At 43.1% G+C, this 27646-nt stretch overlaps 1 protein-coding gene across 6 annotated transcripts; it reads right to left on the minus strand.

Moving 5' to 3' along the window:
• Positions 1 to 244: 244 nt before the first annotated feature.
• Positions 245 to 27399, minus strand: LOC135385574 (serine/threonine-protein kinase phg2-like). Of its 6 annotated transcripts, none has more exons than XM_064614972.1 (16): positions 27073 to 27399; positions 26652 to 26751; positions 26149 to 26196; positions 25394 to 25429; positions 20974 to 21021; positions 20541 to 20621; positions 16506 to 16583; positions 14867 to 15212; positions 8983 to 9264; positions 6287 to 6375; positions 6168 to 6231; positions 5962 to 6109; positions 4571 to 4686; positions 4437 to 4501; positions 2195 to 2310; positions 245 to 1188 (listed from the first exon to the last, which is right to left on the minus strand). In XM_064614972.1, the coding sequence occupies exons 2-16, from the start codon at positions 26744 to 26746 to the stop codon at positions 1052 to 1054; spliced, it is 1749 nt and encodes a 582-aa protein (XP_064471042.1). In that variant the 5' UTR covers positions 26747 to 26751; positions 27073 to 27399; the 3' UTR covers positions 245 to 1051. The 6 variants fall into 6 exon arrangements, with proteins under 6 accessions (XP_064471042.1, XP_064471043.1, XP_064471045.1 ...); XM_064614973.1 differs by having other exon boundaries at positions 4437 to 4498; positions 27073 to 27398; XM_064614976.1 differs by having other exon boundaries at positions 1100 to 1192.
• Between the last annotated feature and the right edge of the window lie 247 nt (positions 27400 to 27646).

Raw genomic sequence — 27646 nt, forward strand, 5'->3', positions numbered from 1 at the left:
ATCTTTCCCCTGCTTCTTAACCTCATTACAAAACGTCCGCACTCCTTATAGTTAGTTTTCGTTGCAGGGATTTTGTGAGCTATCAGCATTCTACATTGTGCAAATTGAATGCGACATATCGCGATTTTACGGGTTTACACGATTGTTTAATACATACCCATTCACGGTTCTTTTTCACCGATGTGCTGGTGTGCATAAACATGTTCTCCAATGTTAAGGCATTTAGGCATGGAACAACGCAAAATCCTCCAATAACGTTTTAATCTCCCATGTACAACAGAATCTGAACCCAAACATTTTTACAAATATAGTCAAATATTGCAACTGCAATATTGCATCTTTGTACAGTTAGCTAAGGTAGTGTTGAAGCGTACTGATAGTTTCAGAACTTGAGCACCCCAAAAGAAATTCAGTGTATTCCTTACCACTGCTACCAGGAACCAGATGGAGAAACTGCAATTCATGGCAATGCTTTGGCACACCCTTTGTTGCCACATTGATTGGTCAGTCACTTCAGGTGAAGCTGAATCTGACAAGGCACACATCCAGACTTCGATACTAAACAGTCTATGTTGATCTAGTGTGTTTCTACTTTTCTTTTCCACCCAAAAATCTTCACCAGGGCTCAGGTGTCAGGGCATTTTACAGCCTTACATGGAGTGGTCAGGGATTTTGTGCAACTGGGCCCAGGTCATGTCAATCTTCCACACTTAAAGTGACATTGAGAATTGGACTTTTTCTAAACCCTGGTGTCAAATGTGTGAAACTCCACACAATATCATACCATATTTGCAGTGTTTATTGCAGCATGCGCCATGAAGTCACTAATGAGCACGACAAACAGTTTGTGAACAGTGTTCTGCTCACAAGTTTTGCTCTATGCACATCTATACCCTCTCAGCTGTGCTCATGTATCACACCTATTATCACACCTCCCCCAGGGCTGCAAGACTAGACAAACTAAAAAAACTTGGCACTGGACTACCCTTTGTATTACAAAAATTCTTGAGCACAAACTGTAGGGAACAATTTATCACTGCAGCAGTTGCCCTCAAGCACAGTCCTGTACAGAACGAAGTTTAGCGCCTTTCCGGCAGGACGACTTGCGTAGTTCAAACTCCTGGCCTTGCCTTTCAACCAGGAGAAGTGCTGCACTTCTTTTTCTCATGTGTGGCAGGACATCAGTGCCTATCTGAGTGAAGGCTTCAGTGAGTAAGTGCTCTATGTAGACTAAGTCCACATCACATGACACCACGGCAAGTCAATGATCATAGCTTGGACTACGGTTCATAGGGACATGCCAACCTGTAGAGGCACTAAGGTAACTTTGGAACCAATGCATCATTCATAAAGTGTCATGCATCTAGCAAAAGAAAATGAATGGCCAAAGACTGGTGGTGACATGTGACATGAAACCCAAGAGGCTTGTCTTATACCAGCTTAAGGGCAACAAACTGCACACTACTGCACACAACTAAACTACACGAAATACTACGCAATACTAAAGAGCGATGGAACTCCCCATTCCTCATCTTAAAAATAAAGTTTAGTAAGGACGTGCCAAGTAATAGAGCCCCTAGTGACATACAACAAACTATAGGCAACACCACATAGATACAAAAGACCTGCTTAATGTCTCCTCTTATTCCTTCACAAGATGCATGACATGCAGCCAAGATGTCAGCCAATGACAACAGGCAACTTCAAATACAGGCATTCTGTGACATAATGGGCCTGGGCCCAGCCCAAGTCCATACATTACCAGCACTAGATCAGGCTCAAGCCTGTGTTACGCCGCTGTTAGCCACTTTTACAGCCTGCTACACAGGGCTGGGCTAAGATATGTCTCAAGCAGTGCTCTACAGTGACTACCAGTGGCCTCCAAAAGCACGTCATTTCAGCGATCAAGCTTTGTCTCTAGGTGGTGTCGGTACAGGGCAGGTCTTGGCATTGTGCTTATCACCGATTATCAAAACTCTCATCAGTCTGAGCATGAACACGAGGAACTGCTGAAAAGGCACTCACATAAACAAAGTCTAACAAAGCCCCCCTGCATGTATCAGACAATTACCCAACAATACGTAGATTGTGGGTTAATCAGGGAGCACGTCAAAACAACAACAAGGTTTCACAACTCTTGAAATCAACTAAGACAGACTTCTAGAATGCGAGGAAGCGTGGGAGCGTTGCGTACTTAGCGAGTCACTCTTCATGAGTGCAAGGATGCCCGCCACGATTGCTTTGACTGTCATTCCGGTTAGGCCGCACTGCTCCTCCCTGAATTTGTTCAGGTACTCCCTTATATGGGCTCTGAAATGAGGTTGTATAGGTAGTTATAAGAGGGAGCTCTCAATGTGAGAAGTGTACATAGTTGTGGTCTCAACAGAAACTCTGCGGAACATGAGCAGATGCCTATCCCTTAAGCCTAATTGTAAATGAGTCTGCAAGTGCTGTGGATGCTCTGGAGTCGTTAATACCACACCACACCAAAGTGATCAGGGAAAAGCGAAAAAAAAAAAAAAGCACAAAGCAAAGATCAGCACAATCCTAAGTGCAATAGCGTAGCATGTGTACGATGGTACAATGTTTACTGCTATACACAGACGTCTGAAACAACTGAACTGAAATGTGTAGAACTGAATTGTCATTACAAAGTTCCTTTTGCAAGTTCCGGTTTTGCTGCAGCGTGTCACCAAGCACAAAGCAGTGCGCATTGTATAGACAGTGAACACAATGCATTAAACAAATGTTGCCCAAAGTTGCGTTAGTTATTTTTAGTAGCCAGGACCGGCCAGAAGGAGAGCAACAGGAAGGCTTCTGGTTGGCAATTCCATTACCACCACCACCTGAGCCATCTTTCACTGAGCATGTGTCCAGTGTTGTGTCTCAAACTATGGGCTCTATGGGGAGATGTTGTGGCCTGATCTCGCAATGGAAAAAGCACCCATGCAACTAACGGTTTCGTTTTCACCCTCACTGCATTTTCAGCAAACCCTTTTTCAGCAAACATGGTGGAATAATTCAGAAAAACACATGTTAGTAGCAGCTTTTTGCAGCCCATAGCCCCCTTTTGGCGCTGTTTGGCGCAGTAGTTCCATCACTGAAATGTGCAATACTTGCACCTCCCTATCTTGAGAATTAGAGCCAGTTAGGAAGCAGCATTTTTGTTTGCAGCACCTCAAAATTAGCTCAGTTCAGCTGTTTCTATGTCTGATCCAATTGTAATGTAGACATATTAGTGAAGAATGTTGACAGGTACAGCTGAATGTTGATACAATCACGGACAAAATTACCGGCCAAAAAGCCTCATTTACAAGGCATTACATTTCTGAATACAGTTGAACCTCTCAATAACGAACGTCGATTTAACGAAATCCTCTGTTTAACGAAAAATTTCCGTTGCACGAACGCATCCCTATAGACGCCAATGTATTTTTGCATTCGATTTAACGAAATACATTCGTTTGGTCACCTCTATTTAACGAAATCTCTGGGCTCTTCTGCGCGTGTCTTTCCCCTTCACCACGAAGAAAAGGAGGAGAAACCTTCCCCCTCTGTTGTCCTTACGCGAGTTTTCATTGGTTACTTCGGTTGTCACGTGCTGTAGGCACGAGCGTGCCGACATGTGCGTCTCCACCGCCGGTAATCGTTGCGCCGACGCTGTTTCGAAACCGGCGCGAGGGTCTCTTCGCACCTGTTTTCGGACAAGAAAACACGCACTGCTGACATCTCGCGAAGTCTAATTTGCTTGTGTTGATGAAGACGACAGTACGTTGCGGTTTTGTGCCTTTTCATTACTTGTTTTTGTTCGCGCCGCTGATGCTGACGGTGGTAAAATGGGCATGATGCCGCTGCCATTCAAGGTTCCATCGGCGCAGACGTCTACGTGACATGTACCCGTTTCTCGTTCTTTTCGGCAGTGTACGGTTGTTCTTTCCGGACGTCATGAGTGCAAGTGAACCAACCAAGAAACTTCGATACGCGATCGCGTAGGAGAAAGCAGTCGAGGTCATCCGGAGTTACGAAGGTTATGAATGCTCAGAACGATATTGTGCACAAATTACGCGTTACCTAGCGTTATGTAATGAATAAAGCTTGATATTTTGTGCCCTTCTTACCTTAGTACCTGTTTTATGACAAATGACGTTTTGCGGTACGCGGGGCGCTGGTAGTGCGTCGGCCATATTTGTTTAACTTGGCGTGTTCCATTTAACGAATATCTCGATTTAACGAAACAAAGAGCCAGCATTTACAAATTCGTTATATAGAGGTTCAACTGTAGTTCAAACATTTCCCCTGGCCTCACAGGTTGATACAAATAGCTTGCCACCATGTGCTCCTCCAATACTGTCATCCACACAGACAACACAAGTCCGTAACTACATTTCCACACCTTGGTTTCCGTATAGCAGTTACAGTAAAGGTGAAATACTCACTCTGTAAAATTTGGTTTTTCACGTTTCAGCCTCCTTATTATGTTCTCCTCCTGTGCAGATTTCTGCTGCAAGAAGTCAGACCTTAGGGCAGGCATGGAAGGTATTCCTGTTGACAAACAAGAACTATGACTTGCCTTGCTTCCCTTGGGGGACCCTCCACGACTCGACCACATGGACTCTGGGTCTGAACAGCTTCCTCCTCCAGACTGCTGGTCCATCTTCATCTGGATCTCGTAGAAGTCTCTGAATTCTAAAAATACAGCAGTTTGCAGCAGTCCTGTATGATGCGTTCAATACAGCCTGCTGCAAAGAGCACTAACACAATTAACTAACTCCAGCTGCTTCCAGCACACGAAACGAAAACAGCAGCAAGAAACGCAACTAGCAGCGAAGGACACAACTCTCGAGAGACAGGGCGCGTGGGCTCTCTCAAGTGCTGAATTAATTGAGGGGGGATCAGTATTTATCTTGGGCAGACTTTAGAAAACCCAGGGAAAACCTCAGACAGTACAGCCGGTGGTAGGATTCAAACCCATCTCCTCCCAGTCTTCAACAACCCTTGGTTACCACCACCGAACATTACCCCTTGACCCGCTTGGCCATTTGGCTGGTGTGTCAACTGAAATGATGTAATTGGCGGATCAAGCATTTATCACTTTTGCTGTGGGAAGTACGCAATTGCTCCTCAGTTACATTAGTTTTCCTTTTTTAAAAAAATTCTGTGTTAGCGCCACGAAGCAACTGTGGCTATGAGCGGCATACAGACGTGTATAGACAGCAGGAAGCAGTGGGGGGCGGGGGCTAGTACGCATCCTGGGCAGACTTCAGGGGAAACTGTGCAGAAATTTTTCTGGAAAGTCTTTGGAAAATCACAGGGAAAACCTCAGACAATACAGCCTGGCTACTGGTTATCACCAACCTGCAGAACGCCTTAACCAGCTTCATGGCACCCGGTTTTCTGCTGTAGAATTTACAATTCTACGATTTTCCATGGCAACAGCTGCTTAAAACAGGAAACACTATACAAAACATGTTTGTTGTCTTTCGTTGCCCAGAGACTTCATTAAATAGAGCCGACCAAACGAATGTATATTGTTAAATCGAGCGCAAAAATACATTGCAGTCTATGGAGATGCGTACGAGCGACGGAAATTATTCGTTAAATCGACATTTGTTATTGAGGTTCAACTCCACACAATATGTGCTTTTCCCATCTCAGATGAACATGGTGAGCACCGGTGTTCGATGTGCAGTGTTCACCACTGCATCATCAGGGTTTTATCTGAAGCGAGGATATTTCAAAGCAGGGATAAAAATGTTTTACCATGTTTTAACCGAAAAACCTGAATTACTATATCCAGTGATTTCACTGCTCTGACATTAATGCCAACACCTTAGTTTTTGCACTGCCATGAAGTCACGCCACCTCTACACGTTACCTTGTCAAATACAACTAAGCAGCAGCAGCAGCAGCAGCAGCAACAGGAACTAAGCCAGAGAGCTCAATTCAGCTCTCAATGCGTACCATTCTTGTCCGAAGCTTTGCGATCCCCATTGGTTGTAAGGGATACAGTCTCCCTCTTGGGTTCAATGAGAAGGCTATGAATTTCAGGTTCCTTAGAGGAGGCTTGCTTCTTAACCGAGGGTAATGGTGGTGATGCCTGTTTCTCCTCCTGAAGGAAGGTCTCAGTTACCACACTGTCCTGATGCATTTCAAGGAATCCTACTTACCGCAACCTTCTGCAGCTGCACTTGAAGCTTAGAAATCTTGTTGTGCAGCTGCTGAATTTCCTCCCTAAAAGAATTCAACTATAATCACTCAAATCAGACTACCTGCTTAGGAAACTTACCTATGTTCGTGAGATTGCTGGTGGAGGGCTTCTTGCAGATCAGAGATATCAATATCACGCTTTTTCAGAGCCATTTTTAGGACAGCAGCCTGAAATTGAACCCTCAATTTCAGCACAATTGTGAATTACAATTTCGGGCAAAAGAGGCAGCACTATGAATGCATAGGGCCTTGTGTTTTGGGGTGAACCTCGGAACGAACCTGACAACGTAACAATTCAGCCACCAACACAAGCACTACAGAATGCTAAGCATTGGACACTGCACTGTTGCATATCCAATGCAAGAATAATTTTTTCCCCACCTGAAAATCTACTTTTTGACCTGATATAAACAGATTTCCCTGTTTTATGGCTCCAGAGGCCTTATGTATGCATGTGCATGCCAAAAAGATTGCCTGAATCTGGCACTGTTTGAACAGTTTCCACAGGCTGCGCTGCATGAAATCAGAATACGGCCTAGGCTGTGGCAAACTAAGACTATGGCAAGCTAAAACTATGTGCAACTGCCGCAACTAAAATTTTAGAGAAAATCCCCACAAAACCCATAAGCATTAAAAACAAAACAGAATGCTCACATTCAGTCCCGCCTAAAGCAGGTACATCTTTGTGGATGTGGAAAGCATCACAAACAGGTTTTGGACTAGCCACAACTTAAAGGTCAGCTCCAGAGAAAATTTATCACAGATCACAACAAAAGCAAGCGGACACAAAGGTTGCACCCTACTGAATATACATAGAGCCTGAGGTTTTCGGGTTTTTTTCGGGGGGTAAAAATCGGGAAATAAAAGTTGTGCTTAAAATTCATGCAAATTCGGGTGAAGATAACTGCTCCGCTGGATTCGGGGAAAAATCTGGCTTTATTGAATACATCCCTCTTTCATCGCAATAATCTTGAACACATTGTGCTCTCTACTTAAGAACGGAATGGCACAAACGACACTTACGACACATCCTTATTTACAAAAAGCATTGCACTTATTTTCAGCAGCTCATTGCTCATTGTTGACCTACGTGGGTTTTGCAAGAATCTAAGCTTGCTAAACGATCGCTCCACGTCACAACTGGCATGCACAGTAAATTCAGTGCAGCAGTTCTGAGGTTGGGGAACTTGTGAGGAGGTTAACACCTTCATCTGCTGGCGCCTCTTCTTTCATGTAGTGGGCAAATTCATCACTGAGGCAGTGATGGCTAATGACAAATTCTCTGTAGTCTTCGAAGCTTCCGGTATGGGTCAAGAACCTTCGCAAGCCTCCACAGCTCAACTTGACTTAACTGGTGCCTTTCAAGCTCTGTTAAGTTCCTGGAACATGTTGCCTTCCATTTTTGCACTGCAGAAGTCATTGACAGAGAGTCTTACTGTGGATGAAGTAACCTTGAGAAGCATGGACATCACAGACTTTACAGTGCTTCCCTGAGTAGGTTTGAGAACTGCTTCCACCTTGTCCAGTGCACATGCCAAGTCAACATGAAGCAACTCATAGTACTCCGGCAGCAGCAATTTCCCACTTTCCAGCTTTTCTCGATGGTAGAGAGGTCTCCAAGCATATCCTGAAGGCAGATAGCTTTAGCATACAGCAGAGCTTTGTTAGAGCCAATTATGCTTCTTAGCTCTCTTGTCTTATCACTGGTTGCATCCTCTTGCAACGAGTTGAGTGAGGCAAAGCTTGCAGCCCCCCCCCCCCCCCCCCCCCTCTCCCGCGCTCGGTACGCCTATGATCTTAACCCTGAGGAACTGCAGAACCCATACGAGCATCTGTTATGCGAAGCTAACAAGAGCTAACGAGCTAACAAAAGCTTTGGACAAGAGTTTACTGCCTTGTCAGACTTTTGATCAAAGGCAAAAGCAGTCAAAGTGCATCAAACAAAGTGCCAGGAATGCAAGAGAACCTGTGCACAGAAGGACACAAAAGACTACACTGCTGGAGCCTTCTAATTTGCAGTAAAGAGAGCGTGAAACTTTGCCTAAATGCTCTGCTTGTGAAACTGATATCTCCGTAACAGCTCGGTCTATATAAGTGCGGTCTGTTTTCTTACAATCACTGAACATTCTTACAGGTCGTGACATTCTTATTTTTTCAGGTAAATCAATTTACAATTTATGCAATCGTCATACGTTTCTATGCTAGATGCGTCAGTTGCGACCGCATGCAGAAAAATGAAAACCAAAAATTGTCATAGTGGAAATTGAAAAAACTAAGAATGTCATGACCTCAACCATACATTTGGGAATACACTGGGAAGTTCAAGCTGTCTTCTATCACACAAACTCTGCTTTTTCTGGTAAATTCATTTTGAGGGCATTATCAACGATGGTGTAAATTTTCATCACAATCTATTAAGAAACAAAAAAGTTTGTGTTGATCCCCACGTCCCTCCTTAAATGTGTGCGCATGGCTTTTTGTTCCCCCTTTTGTTCGACAACGGAGATGTTACTGGCACCAGTCAAAATCGACACCCTACTACTCCGGATTCTACTCCCGATACTACTCCACATGCAAATGCTGCACCCACAGCTGAAGCTGCAGTTGGAAGCTGAAGAAGGTAATTTAGAAGGATATCTTAAAAATAGAAAGCGACCCAAACCAAATTTAAGCTTAAGCTGTGGCACTAGTATGAGAATAGTGCAACAGATGAAGTGCAACGTGAATAGAACGTGAAGTGAGAATAGTACGAGTAAGTTATTCACTCTATCTTACTTCATCAGGCTGGTCAGTCTGGATCTGTACTGATGCAGAACTAGTGGTGTCAGTCATCACACCCACAGTCCTCCACAGCGATGTAGGTGGTTCAGTTTGTGTTTCTTGGTTGTGGCTCACCACTGGGGCCCTGACCACAGGTGGAGGTGACATTCCACTTCCCACTGACAAGGGGGTGGCAGATCTCGGCATTGCCCAGGCCTCCTCGTCCTCTGCAGACTCGTAAGCAGAGTTACTGCATGAGCTGTTCTCAAGGGCCATGCACCAACTTTTACAGCCAGCCTGCAAAAATCAGTACAAGCCGTTAGGCATGCCAAAATTTTCGAAAGCATTTGCACACAATGTGTGCACACTGACATTAATCACAAAAAGCACTACAGTAGAACATCGTTAAGGTGCACTTGGTGGGAACGTGGGAAAAATACCAAGTAAAGCGACCTGCTACCCTCCAAAACCAAAACACCACAAAAGGAGGACCGAAGCATTTGCTTATGCTGAACAGAAACATTTTTGACTGCCACCAAGCCTGCCTTGCACTGACAAGAGCACCTCGGGTTAAGGTTCAATGGTTCACACCATGCAACAACGTGTTACCCATCGAACAAGGACGAATTACAGCTGCACGATACAGTCAAACTCCTTTACAACGAAACTCAGGAGACAGCAAAAAAAATTCGCAGTAAAGGTATTTTCGTTAAAAAGGATGTCCATTATTGGACCTATAGGCTCCAGTGGGACTGCAAAAAAAATTTGCTCTAGTGGTATTTTCGTTAAAAAGGTGTTCGCTATAAAGGAGTTTGACTGTATTAGATTTATATTACCGATACTGCAGGTCCATCTCAAGCCCAAGCAGTACCGTGGTAACATACAATCAAGTTGACATGTATAAAGTTAAACACTAACCTGACTCACAAGAAAACCTATAACCTCTACAAACCACTAGGGCTGTGTGAGTACTCGAAATTTCGAGTTCGAGCCGAGTCGATCTCGTACTCGACAACTTTCGAGCTCGCGTTAGATCCACATTAAAATCCATCACATCTAAGATATAACCTGTCAACGATTCCACCGTTTGGAAACACTCATTTTGCGCAGCCGTGATTGCTGTCACAGTTCCGCCATCTTGTTTTCACTATTAGTACAGTGCCCTAGAAGATTGTAGTGGAAAATGCGACGCTCCCTCTGTGAGGCTCTTGAGGCGGATGCCGCTGTGGGGCGCTGGCGTAGTTACCCCGAGCATAAACTGGCGCCTGCGTATTGGGTTATCGCACTTCCTATGATTGTTATTTGTGTGTGCGTGTCTCTCTGTGAATTATTCCTTGTTACCTCTTTCAAAAACTTTCACTACATGACACAGTTCTACCGGCATATGCCACATAAAACAGGAAGCACACGCAATGAGGGAGACAGGTTTGTGCTTTCAGTTATGGAATGATCGCAGGCTATGACGATGTAAAGTTGGCTGATAAGTACAAGACACAAGATTATAACGACCACAGAGTATGAATATATAAAAAAACAATGAAACTGCAATTAAATGCAACATTGGATGCACATAATGTAAAGAACAAAATTAATTACTGGCAGGTAAAAATGACAAGTTTTGTGCAGCGACTGAGCTTCGGATATTTTGCACAGTCGCGTTTCTGTGCTTTGGCTCGATTCAGCGACTTAACAAAAAAATGAAGCCTAGTGGTGACATAAAATACCATAACTTCAGCATTCAGTTGCTTGCTATGTTCAGTGCAACCAATGGCATCCTGTCGAGTTCTATGAAGAAGTGCAATGACGTCCATAATGCTTTCATGGTGAAGTTCCTGCGTACTGAAGCAGCTGATGGTAAACACGTTTTCCAAATTTTCCACGAACCTAAGCATAAAGCCTGATGGATACAACAGGCCCCCCTTATCTTTCAGCTGAGTCAGCTGAGCTGCCTGCAGGTTCTGTACATCATTCTTGTAGCAACAACTTTCTACACATGTCACACTTTGATTTAGACAGGAATTTTCTGGCAACATAGCCAGAGCTCTATATAAAAAATTAGTCTCTGGTCGCTTCTTGAGGATACATATGCGACATGGTCTGTTGACTTTTCAATTACAAGTTCGGCGCTGCTGAGGTCACCATCTCCAATGAACTTGTCTATATCAGAGTCTGCTTTGCGCATTTGTATTCCTCTATGCCGTTTGTACTGAGCAGAGCATCTAACACACCAGGCTCCGCATTTCCATTTGCAACAGATTTTGCCATACTATAAAAGCTAAGGCAAGAAACAGTTATCAAAAACTGTTGTGTTGGATGTGACAGCCTGAGGATTGCCTCACGATGCCAAAAACGGTGTCAAGCGGATCTTGACTTCGTGATGTCACGATGAACTTATACCCGACGTGCCTTGTTAAGTAGTCCATCAGGGATATCGTGCTGGCAATGGTGACCCTTAAGCCCACAGCTGTTTTAAGCTCGACAGAAAGCTACCCGGGTAGCCAGTCTTGCAACGAGGCGCGAAACAATGTCTCTAACTTCTTTTTCTTCTTCTCCATCGAGGACTAGCACACTCAAATACCAGCAAAATTTACAGGAAGCTTCACTATTTTGATGCGTCACACATCGCCTTCTTTCGGAGTCACCAAAGCATCACGCAAACCACGCAAAAATAGCAAAAACGCTGCAACGAAAATAGGCGCTTCACAGTTTCTCCTCGGGAATTCGACAGCAGCGCCAGGAGATCCAACAGCGGCCGTCCGCTCGTCCTTCCTCAGCTATCGGGCTGAAACCGGTTCCGCTCTTTCCACTATACTCTTCTAGGGCACTGTACTATTAGCTTCGGCTAACCTCAAGTTGGCTACAGACTGAGTAGTGGCTATGAATGGCAAACTGGCTACTGCTGGCCATGGAGGCGTCGCGCGCGCGGAAGGGAATCCGACATGGGAGGAGCGCATTTCATAGTTTCGTTTCTCCGATGTCTGTTTCGGTTCTGCTAGCTCGTAAAACTCGGAGACGTCCGACAAGAGTGAAGAAAGTGCATCTGCACAAAACCGAAAAGGGCTGGAAGCCTTGTGTAGGACTACTTTACGAAAATTTCCGGTACGAACGATTCCTTACCGCACCCGTAGAGAGTCGATCACCGGTGATTTACGTTTTATGAGCGGCGCTACTCAGTCCCTAGCAGATTCGGACAAGTGGTCACATTTGTTGGATACTATAAACACTACAGAATGAGTTCAATTTTCACTTTTTCTTTTCTTTGTGGTAGCGATTTATGAAGTTGGCCCTGCGCCAAGGAAGGCAGTGTGGAGATGTTATCTTGGGTGCGGCCTGGCGCTCCCCCGGCAGGCCTCTTTCACAAATGCGCAATACTCCCCATTTTAAGCATATTCTGATTCGAATTTGTTTATTACAACACCAATAACGACTCTGAATGCGTTAGACAATCAGATTTTTGTCCTAGATGTGTGGGCATATATAACTTGCACTATTGCTGTTCTTTGCTGTTCCAAAACTAACCGGGAGAAATGGAAGAGTGATGAAATAGCAATATGTGGTACAACAGGAAAGTTAAGCCTGTAACTAATGTTTTCAGCGGAAATTACGATGTTAATTTCTGTTTTACTCCTTCAATGAACTGTGTTACTCAGTTACATGGACAACATGCAGTGTTCATGTTATTTTTCACAACTCATGAACTTCTTGATCCAGAGGGTTGATATTTTCAGATATTATTTCTGACAAAGGTTGCCACATTTTGGATATTTTAGAACTTGTAGATTGATATTTTTGTTCAAGATACAGGCGTATATTCATAAGGGTTTCTGCTGTTCGCACCAATCTTTTGGTGTCCCAAAATCAATTTTGGAAATACATGGATAGCTTGGTTTATGAAACTTACATCATTAGATAGGGCATTGATTCGGCTACATTTTCCCATATAGCAACATATTTTGAAGTGATACTGTCACCCACAAAAAATATATTTGTAAAACCACCCACAAATGGCTATTTTTGTGGCGGTAAGGAAAGTGTTAAACCGCACGGTTGTAGAAAGACCAGTTTTCCTACCCATAACTTGTAAATGTTTTATGGTTGTAATATTCATTTAGCAATGTTATCATTAGGTGGCACATTTGTTTTATAATGCTCTTGTAATCTTCATTCATTTCATTTTTTGTTGTCAACTGTAGCACAAAAGAACATTTTTAAGGGGAAGTTGGCCAAAAAGCAGCGCTAAAGCATCTTAAAATTTTCTACCTTCCTGCTTCTACGCATTACCTATCATTTAATGGAATGCCAACTACTCGAACTTGACTCGATACTCGAAACAGTGATTTGGTATTACTCGAACTCGACTCGAACTCGAAAATTTTGCTACTCGCACAGCCCTACTTTTGGGGTGACAAAATATTGGTTATCCTCTGAAATTCGTTTCAAAAGAATTCAACCAACTAAAATATTGAGGCAAAGAAAATAGACAATGATTCCTCTCAGTAGAAAATGTCTGTCCGCTTTGACGCTTTTCCGTCATTTTTTACAAACGGCACGATTCAAAAGGCCCAGCACTGCATTCTGCCCACAGTCGCACGGCATTGCTGTAAAGCGAGCTTCTCCTAAAACACTCAGGCGTTAGGGGAAGTCGACTTACACAATGGTGACAAATTGACAAATTTTTCCAGCCTACTAGTGCTTAGAAAAGTTAGAAGCGAAATTCTATTTGGACTGCTCGATTATTCAGACTTTTGCATGATCCCCGCAGAGTCAGACGGAGACTGTACTATGGGCTCTATGGGGAGGAGCTTGGAAGGCACCATGTCATACGAGCGTACTACCTTCAGGAACCTACGAGATGTGTAAATTTGCTGAGAAAATTGCTTTGCAGGACAGCGCGCAGTAGCAGCGACCTCGCCAAACAGATCCTCGCATCTCGCGAGGTCAGGTGGCAGAGCACTTTTCACACGCTAATGAGGAATACCATACGCTTCCATGATTAAAAAATCCCGGCAGGTGATAACACACTAAAGTTTCTTGGAATATTAGAGCAACACCCCCACCCCAGGAGCATCCAACTCGACAAGGTGTCTACCAAATTACAGCCTTCAATTTCACTATTTCTACCGACCAAAACAAATCGGAATTTGGTGCCTCCTGCTAAGTTTTGATACCCCACTCCCCCCAGATCCCTCAAAGCAGATCATTTATTGAGTATTAGTGAGGCTGCCCTACTTTGGTGAGCTTGTTGTTTCAACTCTCTGCAACATTTCTGCAGCATAGCTGCTCAACTACTGCTTGACGCTCGTGGTTCACTACACATTGTCACAGCACTTGTCTATGGCTTGTCTTGTCTTTTGATAATCCCCCGACTTTTCCAGTCAGTCCCATCAAAATTTCAACAATTCCCAGTTTTCCAGGTTGGTAGGCACCACAGGGGAGCCCTCCAATGTATTGCTCCATAGACTAAAGCATGCTGGGAAATCAATGCATTACCTTAAAGATCTAAAGGTCTGTCATTTAAGCATTGACATATCGACAAGGTTCCAGCGTAAGTGCTAATAGCAAGCATGTTTGGTTTGTTTAATACTCTGACAAAAACAACCTCCACGCACTAGCTGTATAAAGTAACACTAATGCTGCGAACTGGTCACGCAAATGACACTCGAATTAATGACTTCCTGCAAGGCATCAAGATTATATACAAAAAGAATCTTGTTTGCTACAAACAGTTAATAAGTAGTACGCAGATTCTTTTTGCATATAATCTTGACGCCTTGCAGGAAGTCATTAATTCGAGTGTCATTTGCGTGACTAGTTCGCAGCATTAGTGTTGTGAACTTTATACAGCTAGTCATGTATCAGTATCAACCACCACCCACTGGCAAAAGATGACACTACATACTGGCAGATTATGGTGCTCCACAGTGTTTGTGCCAATAGTTGCAGTTGAACTGGCCAAGGTATTCGTGGACGTAGTGGTGGTGGTGGTAGTAATGCCCGAAGACTTCACACTTGTGCCCCTATCAGAGTTGTCACAAGCAATGTCGTCGTCGTCGTCATCCGAGCAGTAATAGAAGTACTCATGAGGTCCTTCTTTGGCGCACTGGAAGCCCTTGTGTGTTCCAACCAGGTGTGCACCTAATGTGGTAGGGAGCAGCAATGCTATTTGGTCTTGATTCAGGCCAATGCCTTTTAGAATGTCCCTCTCCTCCAACGGGCCTTCAGCCCTTAGCAAAGACCTAGTCTTCCTATAAGAGAACAGAGAAATTTGTTTGTTTGAGTTTTCACGCAATTGCGAACAATGGGGAGCCAAATATAGACATTACACGTAGGCCATAATTATAGCCAGACATTTTTGGGTGAAGCCAGGTATCAACCAGATTTACTCTTCGGAGAGCACATCAAATGATCCGATTTTTTTTTCCAGTCAGTTTCCATTTGTCATGTCATGACTCTGTACAGTTTGCTTTTGTGACAGGACATGGCACAATGCACGTTGGCAAGAAAAAAAGAAAGCTAAAATTATGTATCATGTTCGATTCGTGTAGCAATCGCAGATGTGGTGGAGTCTGAACACGACCTTCAACAGGTTGTTTTGAAAGCCCTTTTCAGCTATTGGCTGTACCAGGACTGAGAGGTCATGCAAAGGTTATGCATCACCAGTGGCACTGTACTGTCCAACATACCACTGTCGACAATACCACAGCGGTGGTATATGGCTAAAGCCAATACCTGAAATTGGAGGTTGCCTCAGAGCTTGCAGAGATACACAGTAAGGGCAATGCACTTTGTGTGTGTGTGTGTGTGTGTGTGTGGGGGGGGGGGGGGAAGAAACAAGTTCAACAACAACTTGAGTAGCCAATTACACCCGCACAGCCATCACAATAGAAAAACACTGGCTAGTTTTTTTTTTTTTTTTTTGTGGCACAAGGCAGCTAACAGGGACTAGTGACACAGGTAGTTCTTTACAACTTCCAATGATAAGTGATTCAGATGACAGCAAAGAATAGAGTCACAGGAGTCACGCAGTATTACATGCACGGGGAACTTCCCTCAAGCAATGACTACACGATTACTGGAAGTCATGCAACAACCGGTACCCACGGGCTTACTTCCGCAGCATTGTCTTTAGCCTGCCTTCCAAATGGAACTTGTGACGCAGAACAATGTTTCAGCAAAATCTATTATATGCAGAGAAATAGATGAACAAAGAGCACAGCTGATATTGGCCAATAATGGCACACAGACACAGTGGGTTCCTGTACTCTCTGCCCCCCCCAAAACCCCCCCGATATTTTACATTTCATTATTTTCATTGAGGTTTCACCATTACTTCTTATTCATAGAACACCAGATTTATACATACTGATTTTTAATGAAAATGTGGAAGACAACTGCAGTCACAAGATGAGCTTAGTCACTATGCACATCCCCATTCCACAAATAGCAATAAAATGTAGGAAAACATCAAAATAGATGCATAGCTTGGTGCTATATCAACCGAAATATGTACAGAAATTCTAGAGTAAACAGATACTCACTCAACCAGCTCTTCAATGCCTGAATTCTCCCTCGAATAAAGCTCCTCAAGGCATAATGCCTTCAGTCGATTGTCCTCCCTCAAACAAAAAACAAATTATGAAACAGGCATCCCCACTATGTAAAATGAATATTCTAGACATCATGCAACACCATAGGAGTAGCACCACGCAAATGTTTTTGTGGTGCCTTGAGAGAGAAAGATTTATATGTACAAAGCATTTGAGGCAGCCCCAACAAACACCTTACACCCAAAATAGCTTACAAAGTAAGAAACCACTGCTATTTCTTTTAAGGGGTACATTACTGGGCACTTCCAAACTCTACCTTCTCATTTTTACAGAGAAGCACAGCATGCTACTCATTTCACCCAGCGGAAAAGCAGTCAGGGCTCCGACAACCAAAAATAAATTACCTGCAGCCTTACGCTAGTACCTCTAAAACCACCAAGTAGCGGCCATGCAAAAAATAGCATGGTCGCTAACAAGAACAGCATAGATAGAAGAGGAAGGAAGGGTGTGGGGGCAGTGGCATAGCCAGAAAAATATTTCAGCAGGGCTTCTATGGGAAATTTACATAGGGGAGGACGATTTCACCAGTTCTGCTCTCTCAATTTCGGGGGTAGGGGTTGAACCCCACATAACCCCTCTCGCTATGCCACTAGAGTGTCCCCTGCCACCTGACATTTGCTTGTTTCAAGAACTGGAAGATAAGTACTCACTCTGTACTGTATACCATGAATATGCATGGAAGAAACATGCAATCTAACAATTTATCTTGTTTACATTTCCACTGTACATACGCATCCATTGAAACGCAACAAGAGTAGTATTTTTTCTTTTATGTGCCACAGGTACTAATCACATTATGTTCATTTCATAATAATTTCGTAATAATTTTTCTTCCACACATTTCTTTGGGCTACACATTACACTTTGTTACTAATTATATAAACTATGTGCATCCAGTTGCTCACTAAGGCCTGGTTTCACCAACACTTGAACAGAGATCAACGGTGCCTTAACTTGAATTTGTCACTGAAACATTCATTGTGTCACCAACTAACGTTTGTAAAAGAGAATTGTTTTCGCAACCCTTGATGTTGGATCAGAGTTTACCAATGTTGGTAAAACCGGACCTAATGCTGACGTCAACATGGGATCCCACAATACTTCACTAGGGAACACCCTGACTCCGTACAAAATTATGTATGTGCACATGGCGAACAATGTGTATAGGCAAGTGTATAGGTGGTCTTTCAAGCCAAATGCATGAACCCTGGAGATAGCAAAGCAGTGGATGTTTTTGTTTGGACATGCAGGACACCAGTCGTGTCTGTCACTGAGTTTTCAGGTTAAACACGATTTTTCACGATAGTTCCCCCCGAACAAGTTTTCAAGAATTCGGGTGAAACCAGACATTTACCCGAAATCCTTGTGGTCCTTCAACTTGTCGTTCTCGGTAGACTGTTGGAAAGCAGAATCATAACATCAGCAAAGAGCTATTTGTGACAACCTATTTGTCCTCCTTTTATGATCCCCTCCTGCAGGAGTCAAAGACGAGCTTTAGTAGAGCTTGGGTAAGTGTTTGAATACTGCGGTCATTCACTGCCTCAGTTCCGAGCGGAAATATAAAGATTCTAGTTGCTCCCCCCAGTGTCACAGAAGTGGCTTGCTTTGTATGCCTTTCGTTTAACCCCAAAATTCCCCGGTGACATATCAAACAGATCATAGCGCGCAATTTCTCCCCGAATGCTTGTGTGTAAATAGCACCCGATTTTTCCCTCCTGAATTTGAAAAATCATAAAACCTGAAAACGAAAAACCCTATGTATACTGTAAGAAGTCTCAAATGGAAAAGGAAAGGAAATGGAAAGGAAAGGAAGCTGAAAATACAGAAGCTAAACATAAAAGCAGAGAAGGCAGGAGTTTGTTGCCGCATGATCAAGGGAAGGGGTAATCGGAAATCATTCCTATCCCCACTAGACAAAAATTCAAAATCTGGTTATTTGTACTTACTGTAGAAACAACCACAACATTTGCATGTTCCACCCATCACAAGGCACTAGCAACCAACAAACCAACACACAAAACCAACAAACGAAACAGCAGGTCCTAACTATATATCTGATTTGGTAACAATATTTCATGTAAGAATGGCACTCCTCGTAAATAGCCCTCATTCAGAGTTGCAAGAATCGCGTACTAAACGTTTCCAAGTTGAATGCTGTTTTAGAAACCATAATGTCGCACAAGATTATGTGGTCTCTTGCAGAAGCAACCAACAATCTCACAAAACTAACCACAATAAATGACAGTGTATGAACAAGACTGGTAAGTTCCAATAAAATGGGCAACAGATGGATTGCTGGTTTTCCACCTTCAGCAAACTGACACAACTGACACCAATATGAGGCACAGTATGGATGGCACAGTATGTTAAAGAATGTTCAAGGGAGGGAAAGAAAAACTACATATTCCCCCGAGTTTGCCCAGCATGATCTTAAAGACTTGACCGGAGAGCAAAAACATGAAAACGCCGCATGAGGTCAGACTAATAACACCTACAGCTGAAACGTCATATGGATGCATATGGCTGTAAGGTGGTATGGTGATTACGAAACAATGAGAGTACAAAATCTGTCGGGATGTCTCGACAGCCCTAGCTTCGTTCTTGTCGAAAACAATGAGGTGGCTTTTCTTAGTCTTCCACAAATTAAGCAATAACACTACTCGTTTTCCTCCTTTGACCAGTTTTTTTGCTTGTGTTCCGAAAATTTTCAGTCTGAGCTCATCCAACTTGACATGCTAACACTAGCTCTGGAGCACATATACAATGGCAAATAGCAAGAACATGATAGTTATACTATTACGATTATACTCCTTTACAATGCCTTTATAATGAAAAGATCATTATAACGAATGTTTTTTGCGGTCTGGTATGGCACCCATAGGTTTCAATGTATAATTCGGACATATATAACGAATGTACCGAAATAATGTGATTCTGAAGTAAGTACAGCGAAACTCGCGACCTTTACAACGAAGTTTTGCAAGCAAATGTCGATCTGAGAGTATTTGTCATTCCGACGCAGCGCGCTAGGCACCACAGTTGACTGTTCCGCAGGGGTCATCAAAAGCGGGGAGAGAGAACAGCTATTCATCCTCCTGGCATTTGTCCAACCATTTTGGCATTTTGTGTAGGACTTTGTTCACATGGGTGGGGCTCAGTCTGGATTTGTGTAACGTCCGTGCTGTACATGAAGACATTCTTCTGCACTAGACTGTGGTCACTACGGCGTTACAGTAGAATCGCTTTGATACGAATATCTTGGGGTAGCGGAAAAAATAGACAGTGACTGTTCATGTTCCATTACTATCAGTGAAAGAGGCCGGTCGTGACGCTTTTTTGTCTTCATTTTGGCCTATGCTGCTGAAGTTCGAGAGACGATTCAAAAGGCCCAGCACGTGCTTTCCACCTGAGAGTCGCATGCTTGTAAAGCGAGCTTCTCCTAAAGCACACAGGCGTTAGGTGTGACTTGCGGAATGGTGATGTGTAATGTTGCCAGAAGTTGTCCTGATATATTCCGTCCATGTGTTCTGGTCACTGTTTTTGTCACACAGCTTCGCAGTTTATTGTTACAAGGGGGGTAAACTGTCAAAACAGAGGTAAGGATCCAAGTCTTTTGTAGTTTGAATGTCTGAGGTGCGTTTTGATCAGAGCAACAAAATTCTACCAATAAACAAGACAGCTAGCATTTTAATGCTTTTTTTCCTTTGAAACACGCATTTCAACAAAGTTACATTACAACAAAGATTTTCCGCGGTCTCCTGAAGTTCATTATAAAGGAGTTTGACTGTACTCTATCTTGTTCCTGCTATGTGTGATTGTATACGAGTGCCAAAGCTCGTGTTAGCACATTAAGTGAAGTTGCTAGTAATGCTAGTTGTTAAGGTGAAGCTGCAACACAAATTACAAGTAGCACCATTGTTAGCTGTTAGGTGTCCACCTCTCCCATTATATTTACGTGAAGTATACCTTAAAAGGGAGACTTCAGGTTTCGAACCAACCACCTCCCGCTCCATGGAGAAGGACTCCCTCTTTGAGGAGGCTTGAATGCTACAGAAAAAAAAAAGAAAAAAAAGCATCAAGATGAAACAGTATCTGCACTGGTCAGCATAGATTACTTGATTCTCGTTTTTCCATTTTTGTTTAGGTTTCAAAAGGAACATCAGCCTGCCCAGGGCAGAATTACAATGCCAACCGTGACAACATCTCAACACACGCTGAACCTTAAAGAGCGAGTGTCTATTTGCGGGTCTACCTCAAATTGTATGAAAGGCATAATAGACATCACGCACTGAATTCCACTGAAGCACTGAATTCTGTGCCAGAAAGCCACACACTTTTGAAGAGGATTCCTCCGAGATATCCTGCTTAAACAAAGGCCAGATATCAGAGGCACACATACCCCTCTGTTGTATCGTGACACATCCCATTAAAGCTGTGCAGCATATTTCTGGAAAGATACAGTAGAAAGTATTTGAGCAACATTATATTCACATTAAAGGCAATCCAAATGCCACCCTCGTTGCTGCGAGGTGAATTGGATATGATATTGTATCTGACTTCACTGAATTGATATCACTGAGAAACTGCAATAGAGCTGTGCATTGAAGCATGGCCAGCATGGTCCTGTGGAAATGTATCAACAAGGCTGTGGTTATGCAACGTGTCCATTACTGCAATTCAAAATTGTGGTGTTTGTACTTGCTGTACAAATCATTCACCACATGAACACTCCTTTTGGTTGGGCCATCCATCAGAATGCACCAGCAATGCAAAGCAAACAAACAAGTAAAACAATGTCATATGCAGGAACAGCAACATTAACTTCAACACCAGCACATCAGTTGATTTTGAAGCAATATTTAAGTAATGCACCACTCCTTCACTCTTCAAATCACTCCTTCAAACTAGCAAGAACAAAGTACTGTGAAGCACGAGAAAGCAGATATGTATTCAAAGGATGAAAGAACGAAGGAATTTGTATATAGCAAGGCTGTATATGACTGCGAAGCTCACGATGACAACAAGCTTCATTTGCGACTATACTAATGTTCTTCAGTTGAATGCTCTTATGGAATACTCTACCAATAGGATAAAGACTGACACACCAGAGAGGCAGTCTAGCTTTGATATAACAGATAATTATTTATTGCATAGGTTTATTGCTTTCTAGGGCCTGGGCTTCTTCACGTATGGATACAGAAGTATGAGCTAAAAGATGCTATCTGAGACAAAGAGGCACAACAGGCCGTATTTTGCTCACTCCCTGTCAGTTATCTCTTTGTAGTCATGAAACTGCTTGTGGCACCCCTCTGCTCCTATTAATTTAATTTTAATTAATTAATGACTTAAATTTATTTAATTACTATAGTATTTTAAAATGGAAGTTTTATAGTGGACCGCTGTAGAGGTTGAGACCATGAAGTGCAAGACACTGGAATTTTGCGATCAGGACTGACTCAATATTTTAGTCTGTTGCTGTGTGTAAAGTTTGATTCTAAGATTACAATTTTTATCATGCTTGGGCAGGTCAAAATGTGAAGCAACTGGGTGGGCCATTGGTGGACAATACCTCCTGTATGTCTATAAAACTCTCGCGCATGGAATTTGACCTCTCTGACGTACTGTACGTTGCATCGGGTGACTTGTGTACATGGGAGAATAACTTACAAATTCGACAATGTGCTTTACCACAGATTGCAGCCAGGAGGTTGTTCGTGATTTGAACAGAAAATTTTGATACTCATTTTGGGATCGAGAAAAGCATAATATCAGCTAAATAATCTAGTCCCTAGCAGAAGCAATCGATATGTGCGAGAAAACCTCAATAGCAGATTAGATTGATGCACGCATTACAAGTAAGCCTCAAAAGTAACTGGATGTTATCTGCAGAAATGGTGATGCTAATTTCTGTTTTACTCCTTCAAAGAACCAGTGTTGGGGATTTGAGGGAACAAATCGGATTTAAATCAAATTTGCAGAAGGCACTAAATCAAATCCAAATCAAGCCCAGATTTAAATCAAATCCTTTTAAATCCAGATTTTTCAAATCCATTACAAATCCCAAAGAGGAACTAACACTGCTGAACAGCTGTGGAATGGTCTCAGAATAGACTGCAAATTATTAACCTAATTACTAACATGAATTCCTAGCATCTACTTCAGTGGAGCATATACTGCAGCAAAAAGAAATGGGAACTTGATTGTCGGACGAATATTGTGCTGTGGGAAACGCTGTGCTTATTACTCCCTTGTCCTTGGTCTTGGTAAGGTACACCTCCCACATGGGTGAATTTTTTTATTCTACCCCGGTAACCCACGGGTTACGCACCACGTGACCCGAGTGAGATGTCACGTGACCTGTGGGTAGGTACCCCCCCGTTTCGAAATTTTCGCCCATTACGAGTTACGCCCGTCTCAGCGAACATGGCGGCAGAGGCTGACGATGTTTTTGACGAGGACATGATTGTAGAAGTTGCGGCACTTGTGCTGCTTGACGCATTTGACGAAGGGAAAGATGATGACAAAGGAAGAAAAAGGCATGCATCCAACGAAACAACAGTCGTGCTAAAGCCACCGAAATATGCTCGGAATCCTCACTCCTCCGCGGGACTCTCACTTGACGTTGTGCGAAGTCATAACCCTCTGCTACCCACCTGCTGAGCTGGGTCAGTGAGAGTAGGTACCCAGAGTAACCCTAAAGCGAGGAGAGTTGAATTTTCGCCGGTAGGTTATGACTTCACTTCAGTCACCCTTGTTTTTTCGCCCAGTAAGGGCTACCCCCGAGTTACCCGGGTAGAATAAAAAACGCACCCATGGTAAATTTCTTGATGTGCAGTTTGCACGAACAAATGCAAAGAACCATGAAATAAAGAGATGGGAGAGGAGCATAATGATGCAGCAGTTGGTGGGGAGTTGGAAGGATAACATAGTCCTAGCACTTTTTTTTGTTCGTAAATTGACCTGCAAAACCGTCGTTGCAGTGTTCTGTCAGCACCAGAGAGGAGCAACCTTTTATCCTATGAAGAGTCTCTTCTCAGTGCTCAGTCGAGCTCTTCTCAGTGGCCTATTCACCGAATATTGAAGTGTATTGGATTTAGTATCAGTACCAGTGTTGGGGGCTTGAAATCCCGGATTTGATTTAAATCCACAAGAGACTGGCAGATTTCACTTGGATTTGATTGGTGGCATCATTATGAACATGATTTGGATTGGATCACACTTTTGCTCAGAGATTTCAATTTAATCACATTTTTTGTCAAAGATTTGGATTTACATAATTTGCAATGAAATTCAGCCTATATGCATGAGCGATGTGCATGCTTGCGCGACTGTGGCTGCCTCTGTCATACTGTGTAATATAATGTTGACACTAAATCCAATACACTTCAATATTCGGTGAATAGGGCACTGTGAAAAGCTTGACAACTCTTCATATGATAAAAGGTTGTTCTTCGGTGGTACTGCCAGAACACTGCAATGACAGTTTTGCATGCTGCTTACGTCAATTTACAGCCAATACTTCATGCGTGAAAAAAAATAAATAAATAGAAGCTATGGCCTATCTTACCCTTCCAACTCCCCACAAAGTGCTGCATCATTATGCTCCTCACCCATCTCTTTATTTCACATAGTTTTTGCATTCGTTTGCACGTACTGCACATCAAGAAATGTATGATGTGGCAGATGTACCATACCAAGACCAGCAACAAGGAAGGAAGCACTTAGTTTCCCCCAACACAATATTCGTCCAACAATCCCAAATTCACATTTCTTTTTACCGCTCATATGCTCAACCACTTTTATACGCTCAGTGAGCTCTACTGAAGTAGATGTCCTCCATGTTTCACCTCCTTGTCTTAGTTTAGCAACTGTTAGGAATTCGTTTTAGTAATTAGGTATTCTGCGTAAAAATCAGAGCTTAGAAAACGGCGGTAGATTCGGAAACCATTCCACAGCTGTTCAGCACTGTTAGTTCCTCTTCCGAATTTGTAATGATTTTGAAAAATCCAGATTTAAAAAGGGATATGATTTACTCGAATAAATCCAGACTTGATTTGGGTTTGATTCAAATCCATTCTGTTCCCTCAAATCCCCAAAACACAAATTAACAGTACACAGTATAACAGAGGCAGCCAGAGCAAGCGTTGCACCACAGTTGCACAAGCACGCACATCACTCATGCATATTTGGTGGAATTTCATGGCAAATTATTAAATCCAAGTCTGAGAAAAAATGTGATTCCATCCAAATCCCTGAGCAAAAGTTGATTTAACCCAAAGTATGTTCATACTGATGTCACCAATCAAATCCAAATCAAATCTATCAGTCCCTCTTGTGGATTTAAATCTTGGATTTCAAATCCCAACACTGCAAGGAACTCAGCCACATTTAGTATATTTTGGAATATTTAGGTTGATATTTTGTAAATACATGGAAGCTTGTTTTCTAAAACCTCTATCATTCGATAGGATGTTCAATTAGTTTCCTCTATAGCAACCTATTCTAATTTGATACTGACAGACGCAGCCTATGCCGAACCAGCTCAAAATTGTTGTTTCTGCCGCAGTAAGGAAAGAGATAAAGGAGCATGGAAGGGCTTGGCTAGAGGAGTAGAAACTGAGATTGAGAGTCCTGGATGCATATTCGCACAAGTACAGCAAATGCTTGTAGAAAGCCAGAACACACTAGAAAGCAAAAGAACACAGTCCAATAATGCTCATATTTGTCATGTCTTAGAATACTCATACTCCCTGTTTACTTGTGTTTTGTGTTCCTGTCCCTATTACAACATCAAGCTCAAGGAAATCGTATCAACATACCCATTAAGCTGCGATGACACCTCTAATTCCTCGTTCCTGAAATCCAGAAAAATGAGAGTGAACAGCCTTATATGCAAATCAAAAGAGCACACTGAAGAACCTGTCCCGTTCAGTTCCATTTGAAATGTGCTAGTCCACAAGTGTGCAGCTCAGATTTTGTCTTATAAGTGAAGTCAAACAAAATGGAATGTCAAGGCACTGGACACCAGGTGCTGCCAAGAGCCAATTTGTCAGACACTCATGGCTCTTGTTAAAAGGGAGTAAATGAATAAACACACGCTTCAATATCTTCCTCAATTCGCCTCTCCAACAACCTATTGAGGAGCTAGTGTCGTTCTCATGATGGCAGAGAAAGGGATGATTGCCGATGAATAAATCTGCCAGTTTCATGCCTTCTTCCCCCCCCGACATGCTCAAAAAATCGTACAAATAACAAATCGCGCGTGGTTTCCATCTGTCTTCTTGTTTCTGTTCACGTACGCCACTCCTGTGATAGTATGTATTTCCTCTTCCCCTTCTCAACATTGAGCATTCTTCTCCGCAGTAGTTTTGCACTGTTGCTGTTTGACTTCTGTAAGCCTGGAAACTCCATCGCACACGAAGGGAAACTGCAGCAGTTTCAGATCAGCGTGGAATATACCTGTCTGCTGTTACTATCATTCATTGAGTGCTTCTACTGAGGTCTGCTGGGTGAGGAGCAGCCAGCTGGAGAGGCGAATAGCATAAAAAGAAAAATCACACCAGGAATAACTTACTGGATCTTCAAGAGTTGGAAGAGTTCAGGCAGGTTAGCACACATGTTGCTAAAAGGAAACCAGGGAAACAACTCAGGATGCTACAAACTACAGCAACATGCCTAATGTGATGATGTGGGAGGGGCTGCGCTAATGATGCGTCATATGATGAGGGTAGTTAGCATGGTGTAGTGTTAGTATCTCCATCCCGAAATTTGCGAGTGGGAGCTCGACTACTCGGCCCCCAAAGGAACAAGAACCAATGCAGATAACACTACGCATGCAATGTCTTGATTCCTGAGTACCGACATTTCGGGACTTAATGTGGACGTATTTTGGCATGCGGAAAGCCGCAAGTCACAGTATGAAGTCACTGACTCGTTTGCTATGACCTGCTACGACCCAACCAGAACGATGGAGAATCAGCACCGTGTACAAATGAGGAGTAACAAACGCGATAAACATTTACGCACCCAACTGTGATCGGCTAAATCGCAAATACATTATCAAGAATTGCCACTCACGATGGCAGGTTGCCCGAGCTACCGTTGGAGGAACCGAAACTGAGCTTTGCTTTCGGTTTTCGCTTCCGGTCACGGCGGGAAGGAGTGGATGACATTGTCCCTGAAGCAGAAAGGTCGGACGTTAAGCTATCTCGAATTCCAGGTCGCGTCTTCGCAAGACGCTGCAAATCGAAACTATGCAAATTACCATTACGAAACTACGCAAATTCCCATAACAAAGCCCTTCACGAATCCCCATCTTGTTATTAAAAACACATCGAGCTCTTAAGAGAACCAGGCAACCTTTGTGCGGAAAAACTGAAAGTTGTCACTGTTGCAAGGCGTTGCACCACGGTTGCACTAACTTGGTGTCATATCATACTGTCACCACACATCAAGTATATAAGCGTTGCTGTAGGACGCGTCAAGAGCAAATACAAACCTGCAGCTGTGAAGGAGAAGTCACGAACGCCAAAAGTGTCCTTCTTCCTCAGACAAAGTGATGTTCTACAACACGCGTTCGGAACGAGCAGAATAGTCTCGTGACACACAGAGGTGACACGCCTTCTTCTTCTTCAAAAAGCCACTAGCGCGCAGTCAACTGCTTCAGTGCTACTGTTTCCTAAAAAAACAACACAGATATCGTCCAAACGTTAAGTTCCTCACAGTGATAGCCACAATTCAGACGAATACTGAAGTTCCACGTCTGCTCCCAAACAGCAACTCGAGAAAAAGCAAAACAAACGTCCGCTCCGCCACGACAACGGATTGGATTGGCTGACGGCTTCTCAACCAGCACGCCTTCTAGTCTTATATAGTCTAGTCTAGTCTAGTCTATGGCCGACACGCGATGTCATGCACGCGATACTAGGAACATTTGATACTATGCTGTTATCCATAGAGTTAATACTATTGATAGTTTTTGACTATCGATTGTCCAACTATAGAGTGAACCGGAATTTCGATAGTTTCGCGAGATTATTTTGGACTATCGAGCTTCACGTTGCTGAAGCCAA

The sequence above is a fragment of the Ornithodoros turicata genome, chromosome 2 (genome assembly GCF_037126465.1).
Source record: "Ornithodoros turicata isolate Travis chromosome 2, ASM3712646v1, whole genome shotgun sequence".
Lineage (NCBI taxonomy): Eukaryota > Metazoa > Arthropoda > Arachnida > Ixodida > Argasidae > Ornithodoros > Ornithodoros turicata.

Coding starts and splice junctions, on each gene's coding strand:
- LOC135385574 (XM_064614972.1), bottom strand. CDS start 26,746: ATGTCATCCACTCCTTCCCGCCGTGACCGGAAGCGAAAACCGAAAGCA. Junction 20,622..20,973: donor TGTCACGATACAACAGAGGG/GTATGTGTGCCT, acceptor TTTTTTCTGTAG/CATTCAAGCCTCCTCAAAGA. Junction 2,311..4,436: donor GAAAAACCAAATTTTACAGA/GTGAGTATTTCA, acceptor ACCTCATTTCAG/AGCCCATATAAGGGAGTACC.